The sequence below is a fragment of the Crotalus tigris genome, unplaced genomic scaffold (assembly GCF_016545835.1).
Source record: "Crotalus tigris isolate CLP2741 ecotype Arizona unplaced genomic scaffold, ASM1654583v1 scf7180000020524.2783371122:307494, whole genome shotgun sequence".
NCBI lineage: Eukaryota > Metazoa > Chordata > Lepidosauria > Squamata > Viperidae > Crotalus > Crotalus tigris.
The window spans coordinates 208,082-227,178 of NW_024098060.1; the positions used below are offsets into that span (position 1 = coordinate 208,082).

The following is a 19,097-nucleotide window of genomic DNA, read 5'->3' on the forward strand; positions in this document are numbered from 1 at the left end:
TGTGTATTTTTGAAAAAAAAATCTGTCTCAGTTTTCCCAAACTGCAAAGACTAGCAGAAAAAGTAAACACAGCAGTGAGTAGAGTTTACAGTATAAGGTTCAGAAACACAATTCAGTGTTTTTTAATAAGTTTGTCCTTTCTGTTTAAATCAGGTCTCAGAAGGATAATATAGCATTTTGGGAAAAAGATACAGCCAAGCAACCCCATTGCTGAAGCCAGAATGGAGAAGATCTCCACCACCACCATGTACTTTCCCTTGGTGCTCAGATAGGTAGGAACAAATGTTACCCAAATGCTGCAAAACACCAGCATGCTGAAGGTAATGAATTTGGCTTCATTGAAGCTATCAGGTAACTTCCTAGCTAGGAAGGCTACTGTGAAACTGATAGCAGTTAAGAACCCCATAAAGCCCAGAACAGTATAAAACATGATGGTTGATGCTTCATTACATTCTAGTACAATTTCTTCAGCCATGGAGTGCGTGTCTGAATCTGGAAATGGAGGAGAAATTGCCAGCCATGCAACACAAATTGTGACTTGTATCAGAGAGCAAGAAAGGACAATGGAGTTGGCCAGCCTTTTCCCCACCCATTTCTTTATTTGGGATCCTGGTTTGGTGGCCATGAAAGCAAGAACCACTATGGTTGTTTTACCCAAAATGCAAGAAATGGCTACAGAGAAGATGATGCCAAATGCAGTTTGTCGCATGAGACATTTGACTTGACCAGGTTGTCCAATGAAAAGAACACTGCAGAGGAAAGAGAGCTGGAGAGCAATGAGAAGAGTATAGGTGAGATTCCTGTTGTTGGCTTTGACTATGGGGGTTTCCCACTCTTTAATGAAGATCCTCAGCACCAAAGCTGAAGTTATAAAAAAGAAGACAGCTACAGTGGCCAAAGTGATTCCCAAAGGTTCTTCATAAGACAAGAAAGTTATATGTTTTTCGATGCAAAGATTGTGAGCTTCATTTGGATATTGATCTTCTGGACATTGGAAACAGTCAACTGCATCTGCAAAAGAAAACATTAAAGGACTGTTTATTGATGAGAATTTCAGAGCTGAATCATGGCCTAGTGCTTAAGATGCTCTCCTTCCACTTGGGTGGTTGACAATTTAATAGCGGCAGATGTTTCTCTTAGAGTGTAAAGAAAAATTATCTGCTGTCAACTCCATATGGTGTCTGTTGAGTCCGTCGCGAAATGGTAAGACACGAGAAGCAGTGTTAGTTCTCAGGAAACCTTTATTCTTCAGTTCAGCTTACATTGGAATATGGCGGCAACGCCCAAAACTCTCGGCCTCCTTTTATAGGCCTTTCCCGGGTCAACCTGCAACTTTTGGCGCGCCAGCACCGGCGCATGCGCACAAGGACTGGCAACAGCCTGTCTGGTCCTGGGCAGCTTGCACCTGCCCGGGACCGCCTGCAATGCCCCGAGCAAGCTTGCACAGGCCCAGGACATAACACCCCTTTCCCCTGGGCTAAAACTATGACCAATGCCATAATACAACACAACCCATTTTCAGTGCAGTGCTCTGCTCCCAATACCATTGGCCTCTGTGCCTCTATTTTACTGGCTCTGTTTTGCCAATAGTGTTATGTAATCTTCTAAGTACTTAGTTGATTTCCTTGCTCTCTGTGACCTCCTAAGCTCTGGGTGCTTGCCAGGTACTCCCTGACTGAGGGGTGACGCGTGCCTGTTCCCTCCATTATGCCTTGGTGACCCCCAAGGATTGTGCTCCAATGCCTGGCCTGCTTGCTTGCCCACCGGGCTTGTCAGGCCAGGGCTTCTTCCAGTGTATGACCTGGTTGTCCCACCTAGCTGTAGGCTCTCTGGCCCCTCTACGTGATTGCCATCGTTGGGCGTTTCTGTAGAGCCTCCTAGGTCCGTCCAAGACCTGTCAGAAGGCTGTCTGTCCCCTGAATCCCATTCTGTGTTCGGGCTTGTGTGGGTTTCAGTGTTGTCCCAAAACTCAGTTGTCCCCTGAGTGAAGTCAGAGGTGTTGTAGTCGGGATTTGGTTCCTCGACCACCTCCCTGTGTGTTTGCCCCCTTCTAGGGACAGGGTTGACGTCAGGCCAACTAGGAGGAGTGTGTGCCAGCTCTCTTGCAGGGAATGGATTGTTGGGATGCTCCCGGGTATTCTCTCTGACTGGAGTACTGAGTGATGCGGGCGAGAAGTGATCATGCCCCCGGGGTGACTCCCTGGCTGGAGTAGGCATTGATGCCTGGGTTCTAGTTGGGCTCCATGACTTCCTGTTGGGAGCAATTGCGGAATCTCGGGATGGGCTGATTGTGGCTTCCCCATTGATAATGGGCATCATTCCATGACCCTCCCTTTGCCCAAAGGGCTCCCCCTCCCCCCCTGGAAAAGACCCAGGAGTCTCAGCGGGAAGGTCCCGTCTAGGGCGAAGTTGGTCAATGTGCCGACGCAGGACACGACCGTTGTCCAGGGATACCTCGTAGGATAGAGGACCTGTGACCCTGGATATAGATGCGGGGACCCATGTATGACCAGGCCCGTAATTACGAGTCCAAACCGGGGCACCCACAAGTAGTTGCCTAGGTGCCCTGGGGTGTGAGACAGAAGGAGGCAGTCTGTCCGGATGCAACCGGTCAAGCTTGGTAGTCAGTTTGCGCCCCCAATGAAGTTCAGCTGGGCTTCTCCCTGTAGAAGTGGACGGTGTGGTGCGATATGAAAGGAGGAAGTCAGCCAACTTGTGATGCCAGTCTCCGTAGGTGAGTTTCTTCAAGACGTTCTTGGTGATGCGCACCATGCGTTAAGCCATACCGTTGGTGGATGGGTGGAAGGGTGCAGAGGTGGCATGACGAATCATGTTAGCCTGCAAGAAAGCTTGGAATTCGGAGGAAGTGAATTGGGGGCCGTTGTCAGACACAATGACATCTGGGAGCCCATGTGCAGCAAAAATCCCCCTCAGTACCTGAATAGTCTTTGCAGTGGTGGTGGAAGAGACAGGTACAACCTCAAGCCATTTTGAATGGCTGTCAATGAGGACCAAGAAGAATTGACCCTGAAAGGGCCCAGCGTAATCGATGTGCACCCTAGACCATGGAGACTGTGTTTCCTCCCATCTATGCACAGGAGCTTGGGGCATTTCAGGGCGTGAGCGTTGACAAAGGTGGCAAGCATGCACCTTAGCTTCTATGTCTTTCTCTACCCCCCGGCCACCACAAGTGGCTGCGCGCAAGGGCCTTCATTCGTACAATGCCAGGATGACCCTTGTGGAGGGAATCTAAGACCCTAGTCCTCATTGAGGTGGGAATGACAACTCTGCTTCCCCAGAGCAGACAACCCTGAGAGGTGGACAACTCGTTCCTTTTAGACCAGAAACCCTGAAACTCAGGACCAGGACAGTGCTCAGGCCATCCAGACAAAACCCAAGAAAGGACACGTGAAAGTGTGTGATCTGTGCCTGATTCAGCGGCTACATCCCTGGCATTCAGGGGGGACTTGGGTAAAGCTTGAATAGAGAGAATATTGATAGCTGGTGCAGGGTCAGCCTCTATTACCGGCAGGGGTAATCTACTGAGGCCATCAGCATGGCCCATTTCCTTCCCAGGCTTGTGAAGTAGGGAAAAATCATATGCAGACAAAAAGATAGACCACCTTAGGATCCTGGGGGAGATGATTTGGGGAGTTTGTTTACGTGTTGTAAACAGTCCCAGCAAAGGCTTATGGTCAGTGAAGACCGTGAAATGCCTACCATACAAAAAATCATGGAATTTTTTAATTCCAGCAACAACAGCTAAGGCCTCCCTGTCTATTTGAGCATAGTTGCGCTCAGCTGAAGACAATGTCCTGGAGTAATATGCAACAGGAACCTGAGTTCCATCAGCCCTGAGGTGGCTCAGTACAGCACCTACCCCATAAGGGGAAGCATCACAAGCGATGCACACAGGAAGGGACTCATTGAAGTGTGCAAGTACACTGTTAGAAGTGAGTAAGGCCTTGACCTCATTGAAACTTGCCTCATGTGTTTGTGACCACTGCCACACTGCCTGTTTATCTAATAGCCTGTGAAGAGGCTCAGCTACACTAGCCTTATGTGGAAGAAAGGAATTGTAGAAATTCAGAAGGCCCAGGAAAGCCTGTAGTTCGGCCTTAGACTTTGGCCTAGGGGCTTGCATAATGGCTTTTAGTTTGGATTCAGCAGGATGAATCCCAGCAGCATCAATTTTGAACCCCAGAAACTCAGTAGAAGGCACCCCAATTTTACATTTGTCCTTCTTGAGTTTGAGTCCCGTTTCCTGAACCTTAACAGGACAGCCCTTAGCCTTTCAGCTAGAATGTGTGTGGAGTCTCCTGCAATTAAGACATCATCAAAATAGGGGCAAACCCCTGGTATACCCCGTAGTGTGTTTTCCATTACGCTTTGGAAAATCCCAGGAGCGACATTTACTCCAAATTGAAGTCTCTTTACCTTAGAAAGCCCCTCTGTGGGTCACAATAGTCTGAGCTATAGCAGCGTCATCATCAACAGGCAGCTGTTGATATGCTTGAGCTAGGTCAAGCTTTGCAAAAACGCGCCCCCCCTTGAGGGAGGCCAGGATATGACTGACCACAGGAACAGGATAGGCATGTTGCTGCAATGCCTTATTTAGAGTGCATTTGTAATCAGCACAGATGCGAATGTCCCCATTTGCCTTGAGAGGCGTGACAATGGGGGTCTCCCAGGACTGGAGTCAACAGGTTCTAGAATTCCTTGTTGGATCAGTTTATCCAACTCAGTGTCAATTTTACTCTTTAAAGCAAAAGGGACCCTTCTTGCTTTAATTCTAATGGGAGTGACAGTGGGGTCTAGCTTTAACGACACAGGGGGTCCTTTGAATGTGCCCAGCTGGGGGCTGAAAACATCTGCAAATTCTTTGTAGACTTCCTGTAGGTCGAGTGTTTGTTGGCTGTTGAGCCCTGTGACGTGTATTCCCAAGGCCTCAAACCATTCGAGTCCTATGAGACTCGTTCGTTCACCCCCGACTACTAATATTTATTTATTTATTTATTTATTTATTTTCAATATTTATATGCCACCCAATCCCAAAGGACTCAGGGCAGCGTACAAAGTTAAAACAATGATAAAAGAATAAAATAAAGCAGTCATACCGCGAGTCCAATCATATCCCGCCCCCCCGGGGACATCAGCCCCAGGCCTGCCGGAACAGGAGGGTTTTAACGGCCTTCTTAAAGACCGGCACGGTGGGAGTAGTTCGAACCTCGGGGGGAAGTTGATTCCACCAGGTCGGAGCCACCACAGAAAAGGCCCTTCCCCGAGGGCCCGCCAGCCGACATTGTCTGGCCGACGGGACCTGAAGGAGGCCCAATCTATGGGACCTCACCGGTCTCTGGGAGCTATGCGGCAGAATGCGGTCCTGTAAGTAACCTGGCCCTATGCTATGAAGGGCTTTAAAGGTGATAACCAACACCTTGAATTGCGTCTGGAGACCCACAGGAAGCCAGTGCAGCTCGCGGAGGATAGGTGACACGTGGGCGTACCTTGGCGCGCCCACAATCGCTCTCGCGGCTGCGTTCTGAACCAACTGCAGCCTCCGAACGCTCTTCAAGGGTAGCCCCATGTAGAGCGCATTACAGTAATCCAGTCTTGAGGTGACAAGGGCATGAGTGACTGTGAGTAAAGCCTCCTGGTCCAAATAAGGCTGCAACTGGTGCACTAGGCGAACCTGTGCAAAGGTCCCCCTGGCCACAGCCGATAGATGTTGTTCCAGATTTAGCTGTGAGTCCAGGAGGACACCCAAGTTGCGTGCCTGCACTGAGGGAGGTAAATTTGCCCCCCCGCCAGGACTAAAGATGGACCATCCAGTTGGCCTTTGGGAGGCAAGACCCAGAGCCACTCGGTCTTGTCAGGGTTGAGTCTAAGCCTGTTCACCCCCATCCAGACCCTCACATCTTCCAAGCACTGGCACATCACGTCGACTGCTTCACTGAAAGGACACGGGGTGGAGATATATAATTGAGTATCATCCGTGTACTGATGATACCTCACCCCGTGTCGCTGAATGATCTCACCCAGCGGTTTCATGTAGATGTTAAAAAGGAGGGGGGACAGGACCGAGCCCTGAGGCACCCCATAATCGAGGCGCCTAGGGGTCGATCTCTGTCCACCCGGCAACAACGACTGCGACCTGTCAGAGAGGTAGGAGGAGAACCACCGAAATACGGTGCCACCCACCCCCACCTCTCCGAGACGACGCAGAAGGATACCATGGTCGATGGTATCGAAAGCCGCTGAGAGGTCAAGAAGCACCAGGATAGAGGAATGACCCCTATCCCGGGCTCGCCAGAGGTCATCGGTCAGTGTGACCAAAGCAGTCTCAGTGCTGTAGCCGGGCCTGAAACCAGACTGAAAAGGGTCCAGTTAATTGGTTTCATCCAAGGATCGCAAGAGTTGAGATGCCACCACCTTCTCTACAACCTTCCCCACAAAGGGGAGGTTGGAAACGGGACGAAAGTTCTTCAAAACAGCTGGGTCCAGGGAAGGCTTCTTGAGGAGGGGCCTCACCACCGCTTCCTTTAAAGGTTGCGGGAAAGACCCCTCCATCAAGGAAGCATTGATTATCGCCTGGAGCCAGCCTCGTGTCACCTCCCTACTGGCCGAAACCAGCCAGGAGGGGCACGGGTCCAATAAACAGGTGGCGGCATTCATTGCCCTCACGGCCTTGTCCACTTCATCAGGGGTCACAGGCTCAAACTCGCTCCAGATAATATGACTAAGACCAGCCCCTGGCAACTCGGCTGGCACTGCCCAGTCAGAGTCCAGGTCCCTCTGAATCTGAGCGATTTTGTCCGAAGAAACTGAACAAACTCCTCAGCTCTCCCCTGCAAGGGTTCCTCCGCCTCCTCCCTTTAAGAAGGGAGCGGGTCACCCTAAACAAGGCGGCCGGGCGAGATTCTGCGGACGCAATAAGTGCGGAAAAGTGAACACGCTTTGCCGCTCTTATCGCCACTAAATAAGTCCTAAGATAGGCTCTTAATAGTGATTGGTCAGATTCAGAGTTACTGGCCCTCCAACGTCGCTCTAGACGTCTCTTGTGGCGCTTCATCTCCCGGAGCTCCTCAGTAAACCAAGGCACCCTCCGGGGACCACCACCACAGAGAGGTCGCAAAGGCGCAATTCGATCCAGGGCCCCGGACGCCGCCTCATTCTAGGCCGCAACCAGGGACCCGGACGAGTTGTGGACAAGGGAGTCAGGTATTTCCCCAAGCTCCTCCTGGAACCGAGGGTCTAATGGACCCTCAAAATCCTTATACTGTACGTTAAGGGTGGCCTCCCCCTTAACACACATTCTGGAGTTTTGAAAATCCATTAGCACAATGTCGGAAGGCCTCAACATGGCCTGGGTTCCGCTGCCAGAACAAATCTTCCTAAATGTGTGCATAGAAATGATCGAAAGTGCAGACCCCGTGTCCAGTTCCAGAGTTAATGGAACCCCTTGTAGCTTCACCTTAAGTGACAGCTTTTTCTTAATGGGCTTGTGTGTGCCTGTCCTATAGATGCTTCTTCGCGAAGCGCAAAACCCCACCCTATTCTGGCTGGGGACCCTGGTACCTTTCAGCCGCAATTCTTCCTGAGGTTGTACCTTCTGACGGCCCAGGCACACAGCTGCAATGTGTCCTTGTTTTCCGCACGCCCGGCAGATAGCGGAGCAGAACTTGCAGTCGGTTCTCTTGTGGCGACCTCCACAACCGATGCACTTGGGGAGAGCTGAAGAGCTTCCTCTTGGTTTTCCTTCCTTTGTGGGGTGGAGATGGTCCACTTCCTCGTCCGGATCCTCCTCGGAGTTCTTCTGGACTTCTTCCTGGTGCACGGATGCAGCATCTGGACTGTTTCTGATCAGCCGCATGTTCTTGATGGCGCTGCCCGCTGCTTCTTCTGCGGTGACCTCTCTCAAGGCATCTTGGAAGGACAAGTCCTCCTTAGCGAAAAGTCTCTGTTGTAACTCTCGATGCCTTAGCCCGCATACAAACCGGTCCCTCAGTCGTTCTTCGAGGTCCTTGAACTCGCAGTGTTTGGAGGCTTTCCTCAATGCGGCGATGTACTCCTTGGCCGATTCTCTGGGTCATTGATCTCTCTGCTCGAAGGTGTGGCACCACCCGATGACGGACATCTTCGGGTGGAAGTGCTCCTTCAGTAACTTCTTTAGATCTGCATAGTTGACAGACTCTAAAGAAACAGGTGCTGCGAGGTTCTCAGCGATTTCGAATGCGTCTTGACCGCAAACGCACAGCAGGGTGGCAGCCTTCAAGCTATCTTCCCTCACCTGGTTCACTTTGAGGTAGTTTTCCACCCTGGCTATGTAGGACTCCCACCTCTCTGGATGTGAGACGTCGAATTCCAAAAGCCTTCCAATCTTTGCCATTTTTGAATCAGGAAGGGTCTATCAGCCAGCCTACCCCCGAATGCACACTGGATTGGCGGGTAGCTGCCAAGTCAACGCCGTTCCTGCCGCTCCGGACTCACTCAGGTAAGCTTACACCTTTTCTTCTTCGATGTAAGGCAATCCCACCTTCGTCGCCAGTGTTGAGTCCGTCGCGAAATGGTAAGACACGAGAAGCAGTTGTAGTTCTCAGGAAACATTTATTTTTCAGTTCAGCTTACATTGGAATATGGCGGCAACGCCCAAAACTCTCGGCCTCCTTTTATAGGCCTTTCCCGGGTCAATCTGCAACTTTTGGCGCGCCAGCACCCGCGCATGCGCACAAGTACTGGCGACAGCCTGTCTGGTCCCGGGCAGCTTGCACCTGCCCGGGACTGCCTGCAATGCCCCGAGCCTGCTTGCACAGGCCCAGGACATAACAATGTCAGGAAAGGCATCCAGCCAGTAAATGCTCAGTTCCATCCAGTTGCCCTGACTCTACTGCGAATTATGGGATTACAGTCATAATAAGGAAGTTATTTATAACTCAGAGTTGAAATGAGGAAACTTTGGTGCTATCTGAGATCAGTTGTTTTCTTGCAGACATTTCATAATCAAACTTGGTAACATCATCAGTGCTAGTCAACATCATTACTGTTGCACTGATGATGTTACCTAGTTTGGTAATGAAATATCTGCAAGAAAATCACCAAGCTGAGAGAGCACCAAGGACTGCTCAAAGAAAACATTGTGGCCCATAGAAGCTATAAAAGCAACTCCATTTATTCCTAGTTAATTATGTCCATTTTATTTGTATTACAGTATTACAAATTAAGAATGGGACCATCCACATGCAGAAAAGTACCCTGTATATGTTTGGTCAAATAGACACCAAGAGTGTTGTTTGTATCAATCTCAGTGTCATGTTGGAAGATGGAAGATTTTCACAACAACAAACCAGACAGTCAAACAGCCCAAATGTTGACCATGACTCAGAAACATCTGGACAAATAACACCCAGACCAATTTAAAGGTCAGAGTTCTGACACAAGAGCACAATTCAAAGCACACTGAAGATATCTCCCTGAATGGAGATGAAACATTTGCAGCCAAATCGCCAAGCTTGGAGATCAAACTAACAGTTCAACTACCAACCTGAGCTAATAATATTCAAATGCATCTCATCTAATACTGAGGTTATCTTGCTTCAATGAAGCCAATACTCCAAATTCTGAACAATTGATTACATTTGAGAACAATACCGTGCAGATTAAACACAGATAAGTACACAATATTGCTGGTGAGAATGAATAAGTCTTCTCAATTATATACATGGCACATCTTACCTAATCTGTTTGAAATTTTCCCCTTTCCACAAGGAAGACAATCATAGCAGCAAAAGGGCTTCTCATCTATTTTTTTCTTCAGGTAGCCTGGATAACAATTTTCATTGCATACAGAAAGTGGTAATGCCTATTCAGAAATGAAACCCGGAGGGAGTTTTATATTTTATACACTCATATTTAAAAGTGTATATGATATTCTGACAAATCTGCATAACTTTTGGAGAAATTCTATATATAGGATTCAATTCAACGTATTATTAGATAGGCACATTTAATGAATGCCACCATAATAATGTGACATTATCTATATGTCCTCATGGAACCATGTATTCTCTATCTATTTCCTATGTATCCTATCTATTTCCCATGTATTTCCATGGGACCTTAGAAATTTCCTGAAGGCTTAATTGTTCAAACTGGACTCCCCTCAAATTCCATTTTGGTCAATCTGATCGGTAAATATCTATGAGGATTCTCAATCATCCAGGTCATGGTTGTCCCAAAGATGCTTTTCAAAAGTCAACCAACTTTCGTGGTTTTTTCCTTTAAAATGTTTGAGAAATATTCAATTCCTTGAGAACTGAAGAAGCTTCTTGGATCAGAAGCAAAACATTTTCAAGAAAAAAAGTCCAGTTGCCTTTGAAAAGCACCTTTGAGGTGAATCTGATTGGTAATTTATCCTACACTTTATAGGTGAAATTAAACTTTGGAATTATCTGCATTTTCATTGAGTCCAGTCCTTTCTGCCAAATAGGTCCTGAAAAGAAATACTGCAGAGAATTTACTCATGGGATACAGAGTTCCAATTGCATCTAGTCAGTCTTGTAGAAATTATGAAATAGACCATGTTTTAATAGTGACAAAGTTGCAGGTTAAATTTAGAAAACTAAAGAAAATAGTTGGGATTTTAAAATATGTCTTAGACAATATGCCGTTGGAATATAATCAAATTATAAGGTAGCAATGGACAGGAATAAGATATTTCAACCAGTACAGTATCTCAGCATGTTGCTTGTTTATTATTATTATTTTTTTTTTTTTATTGAAATTTTTCAAAAGTTTTACAAATAAGAATCCACCCCCCCTCCCCAACCACCCCACCCCCCCCCCCGACTTCCCAGAACTGAATATAGGATTATTTAACAAATTTTTAAAAATAACATTTGCAATTTATAAAATAATTAATAATAATAATGAAAATCACAGTAATAATATATATAATAATAATATACGGTACATAACATAAACTTTAAAATAAGTAATATATACTAAAAAGGAAAAAAAAATGAAAAAAGAAGAGAGAGAGAGAAAGAAGAAAGAAAAAAGTAGACGAAGAATAAAGCATATATATAAAAAAAAAATATATGAATAATAATACGTAAAAAATGTATATATATGAAAAAGAAAAAGAAGAAAGAAAGAGAGAAAGAACAATCATTACAAATTATAAAAAGGCTAAATAATATTTTTCCATATCCAAATTATGTTGTATAAAATTTATCCATTTTTCCCATACCGCAAAAAATTTTCTTGAGATTGCTCCTTTAAGAAAGCCGAAATCTTTGCCATTTCTGCCAAATACGAAACTTTATGAAACCATTCTTGTAAAGTAGGCAAAGATTCCTTCTTCCAATATTGTCCTATTAACAACCTAGCGGCTGTAATCAAATTTAACATCAATATAACCTCCTTAGCATCACAGTCAATAACAATACCTAGTAAAAATAATTGCGGAGTAAATTTTACCCTCCTTTTAAAGATTCTTTGAATATTCCACCATATCTTAATCCAAAAAGCTTTTATATGCTTACACGTCCACCAAATATGGTAATAGGTAGCATCCAAATATCCACATCTCCAGCATTTCGGCTGTAGATTAGGGTACATAATGGACATTTTCTTTGGGTCAAGGTGCCATCTATAAAACATCTTATAAAAATTCTCTCTTAAATTTTGCGCTTGTGTGAATTTAACATTTCTTATCCAAATAAGTTCCCAAGTATCCATTGAAATCGTTTCACCAATATTCTGTGCCCATTTAATCATACAATCTTTAACTAGTTCAGGTTCTGAATCTAATTCCACTAAAACCCCATAAACTCTCTTAATATGGGTTGGCCTTTGATCTCTTACTTGTTTTAAAAAAATTTCATCTTCTCTAAGCCAGCCCGTTTTACAATCCATCTTCCATCTATCCACTATTTGTCTATATTGGAACCATGAATAAGTTAAATTTTCATGTGTTAATTCTTCCAAAGATTTTAACTGCCAATCTTGGCCATCCCATCTTAATAACTGTACGTAAGAGACCTTGTCCATATTTACCCCTTTCCTTATACCTTCTATGGCATGCCGAGGTATAGCCCATAATGGTATTTTGAAGTCGCTTGTTTATTATTAAATGATTTTCAGCTTTTATAATTCAAAGATGGCTCCCTATGTAGGACAACCTGAAAATGACAGCTGGTAATTGTGTAAATTCAGGAATGCCCATAGATTTTTGGAAAGACAAGTTTAATAACGGAACACCTGTGTAATCTGATCTCTGCTCTTTCATTTTTCGTCATATTTTATTGCCTTAATTTTATTACTAATGAGTCACTTAAATGATAAATCTGATTTTTGAATATGGGAGGATTTGAGACAACCTGAAACATGAGTAGGAAATACCTGGTTGAATATGGTCGGCCAGATGATGTTTTCTTCAGAAATCATGAAAGACTCTTCTGGAGAAGTCAATGGGTCTATCTTTCCAACTTTGACTTTAAGAAATGTTTTGTTTGGGAATGCGATCCAGTTGATGATCTCAAATCCAGTTCCCAATTCCCCCTTTTCATTAAAGAAAACTGTTTCCCCAACACTGTTGTTAAATAAGACTGTTCTCAGGTAAGGATGGACCTAAATGGAAGCAAAGCAAACACAAATGTTTGTGTTTGAATTATATTGATTTTTTATCTTTGTGTTTTAACTGTGCACGGTGTCCAGTGTTATATGAATGAGATGGGCGGCCATATAAATTCAATAATTAAATGCAGTTGATCTGGAGAAATAAATATCCACACCAATTGTACACAACTACCCTTTAGAAATTCCTAATATTACTGTGCAAGTCAACCATAATATTAATAAGCATACTATCCCCAAGTAAAATGGTTTGACAAAATTTTAAACTGAATTATGAAGCTGGGATTTAATGAATTTTTTTGAATTGGATCTTTTTTACATAGTTCCTCCACACTGTTGTCATGAAACATGAAACATGAAAACAATGTGGATACTGAACCTGAAATGTACATGTTTTGCAATCATAAAATCACCTGGTGGCATCAGAGAAGATTTTATTGCTACAATTTTATTTTATTTTATTTTATTTTACAAATTGATTGCTTGATCAATCTGTCATTGTGATTTCTTTTATTATTACCTGCCACGTTTCTTCCTTGATAATCATCAGCCTTCCGTGGTCTGCCCTTGCTCTGTGTTTGTATTTGGATGAAAACATGGCTCTCAAGGCATGTGCCACAGCATAGATTGCATTATAAACGCTGTAACTCTGCCCAGTCATGGTGATCTCAAAGACAGAATTAGGAAGAGTCTCCAACTTCTCCTCTCCAGTGCACAGCACTCCAGCATCCTCATCTAACTTATCTTTAAGGAAAAAACATTCAAATGCCTGCTCCCAGAACAATTTTGTTAAATGATCTTCTTCTTCTGAAGTAGGGCTTCTCGTCTGCAAGAATGGTTTGAACCCAGTCACCTCCTTGGAAGAAACTGCAAAAGATATGGCACCATGAATAAAATCCAAAGGGAATATTTTTTGAAAAGGGACTGATGTGAACTCCATCTGGGCTGGCATGATCCAAACTTTGTCTTTTCTCTTTACTGGTATATCCTCATATTCTGAAAGATGGGGAAGTGTTCTGAAAATGCCAATGACGTGGTTTTCACCATACAGGATCACAACATTGGCAGTGCTGTTCATGACAACCTTGTACATGGCGACATAATCTTTAAGCATATATTCAATGTCATTAGAAACAGTTTCTTTGGGCAACTCTTGCATGAAGGCAAAGCAAATACCTTTCTGGAAAAACAGTGTAAGGGCATTCCGTACAAAACTCCGTCCACCCTCATCAGGTTGAGAAATCAGCCCTATCCATACCCACTTTAAATGCAACAGCAGCTGAAGAATCCCCTTCGTCTGAAGCTCCTCATTTGGGAAAAAACGATGAAAGAAAACTGTGTCTTCGCTATTATCTTTCATTGGAGCAGATCCATATAGAAGCTAGGGAAAAATAATTTAAAATAGTTGGGTATTAGAATCTGTGATTCAGACTGTGTTCCTCATAAACTTGAAGAAAAATATAATCTAGAAAGAAATCAGTGTTTCCTTTAATTTAATATTTGAATGGCATAGATTTGACAATCTGTTGATTCAGTAATTCCTGAATCTTAGCAGGATAACAGAATAAAACATTTGGAAGGGACCTTGTAGGTTTTCTATCCAACCCCCTGCTTGGACAGGAAGCCCATCCATTCTAGACAAGTGACTATCCAGTCTCTTCTTAAAATGTTCCAGGAATGAAGCACCCACAAATTCTAGAAGCAAATCATTCTTCTAATTAATTGTTCTGTCAGGAAATTTCTCCTTCATTCTAGGTTGGTTCTCTCCTTGATTACTTTCCATCCATTGCTTTTTTAAATATTTGAATTACAATGAATAATATTTATAGGAAGGAAGGAGGAAGTTTGTGAGGGGCGAGGGAAGGAAGGAAGGAAAGAAGGAAGGAAGGAAGGAAGGAAGGAAGGAAGGAAGGAAGGAAGGAAGGAAGGAAGGAAGGAAGGAAGACCAGTGTGCAATACAAAGATCAAGATAACTATTACTCAATCAGGTCCATGAATTCTTAATATTTTTACTAAAGCATGGTAGGAAAATGGATGCATGACAATATATTGACATTTCTCTTCAGTGTATTTGTAAATATGTCAAAGAATTATTGTATATTAATTGTTCAGATGATTCAGATTGAAAATAAAACAAGTAAAGTATGAAAAAATATCCATCTCATCTGCAAACACATAATTTGGACTGCCAATTTAATTCCACATCCCAAAATAAAATATTCAAGGAAAGAAATTATTATTCATTGTTTTCTAAACATGGCTTTATAAAAGTAAAAACAGGTGAGTTCATTCAGGGTTGCAAGATTATTGTAACTTACAATAACATAACTATTAGTATTCATGATTTTGTTTTCTAGGCTAGACAATCTTTCAGAGCTGACATTCATCGTAGATTCAGATTGAAGAATAAATCAAGTAAAGTACCTAAAATTATCTATCTCTTCTTGCCACTTTATTTCCAAACCAGGAAATAAAGGAAAAATCTTCAATGAAAGATATATTATGTTTTTTTCTGGGATAATGATAGACCTTATCCCCATAAAAGTCACTGATGTTTCATTAGGGCAGAGAGGCTCTAAATCTGTTTTCCATGCATGCTCAGCCGGCATGTAGCTCCTGACAGTAACATTGACAACATTGCCATCACTACCATGGAAAATTCCATGGAATAAACCAAGTACAAAAAAATATCCATCTCATCTGCAAACACATAGTTTGGACTGCCAGTATCTTACAATAACATAACTACTAGTATTCATGATTTTGTTTTATAGTCTAGACAATCTCCAGAGCTGACATTCATCGTAGATTCAGATTGAAGAATAAATCAAGTAAAGTACCTAAAATTATCTATCTCTTCTGCAAACACATGATATGTTGTTCATCATTGTATGGATTGCCACTTTAATTCCAAACCACAAAAAAGTAACAAAAGAAAAGTTGTTTTTTTTTTCTTGTAAGCATCACTGTGTAAAAGAAACAAATGGGAGGTAGTTTAAGACTTGCAAGACTCTGTTATTGTAACCTTACAATAAAAGAATTATTAATATGTGTGATTTTGGTTTGCTACCCTGGAGAATCTGGAAGGGATGACATTAACCTTTCAAGTAGGAAAACACTTTCCCTTCCTGTGCCTTAACTTTCCAGAGAATTGGGGAGGATTGGGTGTTCATCCTGAGATGCTTTCTCAAAGAACACTTCTGGTTTAGTCTCAAATTTCTTTTATCAGTCTTTTTTTAAATAGGACTGCAGTTCTTCCTCCCACCTTTCAAGGTTATTCTTACAGTGTATACTTAGTCCAAGAAAAAAAAAACTCACCTGGGGCACCTTGTAGACATTCAAGATGTTTGCCACTAAGGGACAGATGTTAGAGTTAGGTCCTGCAATAACAGATACTGCCCAGTCCTTGGCATCACACTTATAGTTGGGGATGAATCTGCCACGTGTTGAGAGAAGCTCCATGGAAGCCAAGTAAGTCAATCCCGCCATGTAATAACTGTTAGAGATGTCAATACCCAAGCTCATGTTGGATAATATAGGCTTATTCTCATTTATCTCCTTTACAGCAAAAACCAAGGCCAGGATATGTTGGTAGTTCTGCAGGAAAAATCTGCATTGAAAGATATATTGTGTGGATCTAGGCAGGAAGTTATGATTCTTTTAATTCATCATAAACAATTTTTACTAGAAACAGATAAATTGCTGGAAGATAAATGATCGTATTAAAACCCATATTCTTTTATATATATATATATATATATATATATATTGTTTTTAGTTCTTAGATATTTAGATAATTGTAGATGATAGATCTTATCCCAATAAAAGTCACTGATGTTTCATTAAGCAGAGATGCTCTAAGTCTGTGTTCCATGCATGCTCAACAGCTGTTTGGAAAATAATTCAAAGCATGCAACTGTTCCCTAATATTAAGTGAAAGAACTAAATGATTAACATAGATTTAGCTACAAATAGTACAGCACCTTGATAGTACATCACTAACGATTCATTTAACAGTAAAAAAAAACCAAGAAAATCTCAATATGGAATTTGAATAAAAACACCAGCAGGAGAGTTGTCATAAGTGTGTTTATGTATTTATTTGCCAGGGCAACCTATTAGAGAAAGATATATGGTTTAAGATATGCTATAGTTAAGAAGAGAAAGTCTTTACATGAGCTTGATTACATGAGCGAGATTGGCTAAAATGTATAAAAATATAGACCCAAAGTGTTGGAAATGTAAAATCAGAGAAGGAACATTTTATCACATGTGGTGGCTGTTCCCCAAAGCAAAAAATTAAGAAGAGAAAGTCTTTACATGAGCTCATCAACCAGTTCTTCAGATGGGTGCCTTGTGAAACCAACTGGATCCGATATCATGTAGAACTGAGAGAGTATCCCAGCCATTATGAAATCTCCTGGCAGAAAATACTTGTGCTTAATAAAGGGAAGTTTCCCCACAGAACATGTTTTAATAAGGCATGTAGCTCCTGGCAGTAACATTGACAACATTGCCATCACTACCATGGAAAATTCCATCTTCTTCAAGAAAACACTTTTCACTAAATAAGAACCAGTTCTATCTGTAAGAATGAAACATAAGGGGAAAAACTCTCACTTATTAGAATAAATATTCTTTCTAAGAAAAAAGGTTGTTACATCTCTAATATTCTGATCCCACAATTAACAGACCCTTTCAATCTTGAGCTATCCTTTGGTGCTGTGCCTGAGAATTCCTGAAAGAGTTGAGAAAAAAACCACATTAGTAAGATTCTTTGGGTAATTATAGGGGAAATCAGTGAATGTTTGGTGACGCTCCTTGGAGACTGTGGAGAAAGTAGAATGATGATATGTATGGGCTAGGAAAAAAAGAACTCATAACTGAAAACTGTAAAAGAGATAGAGAAACATAATGAAAATTCAGATAAACAAATGCTAGTTCTGTAGCTGTAAACTTTACATTCTCTGGAACAAAACAACTATCTGACTTTGACCTGTTAGGGTGTACATTAAAGCATGATTTTCTTTCCAAAGAGCTAAAAGGAAATTGACGAATAATGTTACAGAATCCCGACCACCTTTATTTATCTTTTTGATAGGTCTTTAAACACTTTGATTATTGTATTTGTAATGTAATTAAAAGGCCTGGAGGAACTTTGTCCATGGGGTTGCGATGGGTCGGACATGACTTCGCAACTTACAACAACAATATAATTAAATCATGACATTTCTTTTTAAGCTTTCTAATGGATACAGGCCTGTGAGCTGTACAGAGTCCTTTGGGATGGGAACAGTGTGTAATGTCAAGTGAATATGCAAAAGGAATACCATTGGAAATATTTTTTCAATACTGTTTTTATTGCAAAATAAAAATATAGTTTGGCTCTTTTCACTCATTTTAAATGATTTTTTACTCCATATCCTCAAAGTCACACGGTGTGAACCATTTATTTTTTGTCTGGCTTGATGAGTGACATGAGCCACCACCATTTATCCACCATTGATAGTTTACAATCCTGCAACAAATCTCTTTATCAATTGTATATGGGAAATGAAAAAAATAATAATCTACCAGTCACAAGACTCCTTCCTCATTAATTGTGAAATTTGATTGCTGCTACAAATGTTGCTCCTTTTATCATATACAAAAACATAACCTGAATCAGTTTCTTTGTAGTAAAGAAATAATGGGCACTTGAAATTATTTATTTTTATTTGTCCTTTACCATTACTTCTTTCACTACATGGACAAATAAATTGAAGAATATGATAATATACAAATACTAAAATAAGAAATTTACTTATTTATAAAATTTAAATCCTTCCTTCCTTCCTTCCTTCCTTCCTTCCTTCCTTCCTTCCTTCCTTCCTTCCTTCCTTCCTCTAGGACCCATCAAATACATCTTCCTAGCAAATAAGACCCATAGCATGCCACTTTTTTGAATGATGATACCTCGTACTGAGACCATCACACAATGAGGGCCAAAGGCAGCATCTGTTTGGCAATCACCAGTGTCTGGAATGTAAATCAGAGAAAGAAACCAAACCAGCAAAAAACAGTGCTACCCACACTGATCCTCTGAGTTTATATAGAAGGGTAGAATGTTTGTTGGTTTTGAAAGCCACTCGGATCTAAAGAGGAGATGGATAGGGACCGATCCATTTTCTCAGGCTCAATAGATTCAAACTATTCCCACATATCAAAGACAGACTGCTCCATAGGTATCTGTGAACAAATTACAGCAACTTTGTCTGATAGATGCTAATATAATCAAGGGATGCATGTAGCAACTCAACAAGTGACAAGCCTGAGCTACAATTGTCTCCATTTATCTCTTGATATTTAAATATTCTGCAATACCAATACATATTTAATTGTTTATGGATTGTCTCATTTAATATCCACTCTTTAAAAGACCAATTGAAGTTATGATGTTACTGAAGGAGCAGTACTTCTTA

The 19,097-nt window shown here is 42.0% G+C and overlaps 1 protein-coding gene across 1 annotated transcript; it reads right to left on the minus strand.

The window, feature by feature from the left end:
- Positions 1–112: 112 nt before the first annotated feature.
- Positions 113–16,125, minus strand: LOC120318902 (extracellular calcium-sensing receptor-like). The gene is made up of 4 exons (XM_039367052.1): positions 15,955–16,125; positions 13,157–14,017; positions 9,733–9,859; positions 113–1,011 (listed from the first exon to the last, which is right to left on the minus strand). The coding sequence occupies exons 1-4, from the start codon at positions 16,123–16,125 to the stop codon at positions 113–115; spliced, it is 2,058 nt and encodes a 685-aa protein (XP_039222986.1).
- Between the last annotated feature and the right edge of the window lie 2,972 nt (positions 16,126–19,097).

Bases quoted from the DNA above. Each gene is read 5' to 3' on its own strand.
- LOC120318902 (XM_039367052.1), bottom strand. From the start codon at position 16,125: ATGGCGGGATTGACTTACTTGGCTTCCATGGAGCTTCTCTCAACACGT. The intron at 14,018-15,954 runs GTGAGTTTTTTT...ATTTTTCCCTAG, and splicing joins ATGTCTACAAGGTGCCCCAG to CTTCTATATGGATCTGCTCC. The intron at 1,012-9,732 runs GTAAGATGTGCC...TTTCTTTTGCAG, and splicing joins GAAAATTTCAAACAGATTAG to ATGCAGTTGACTGTTTCCAA.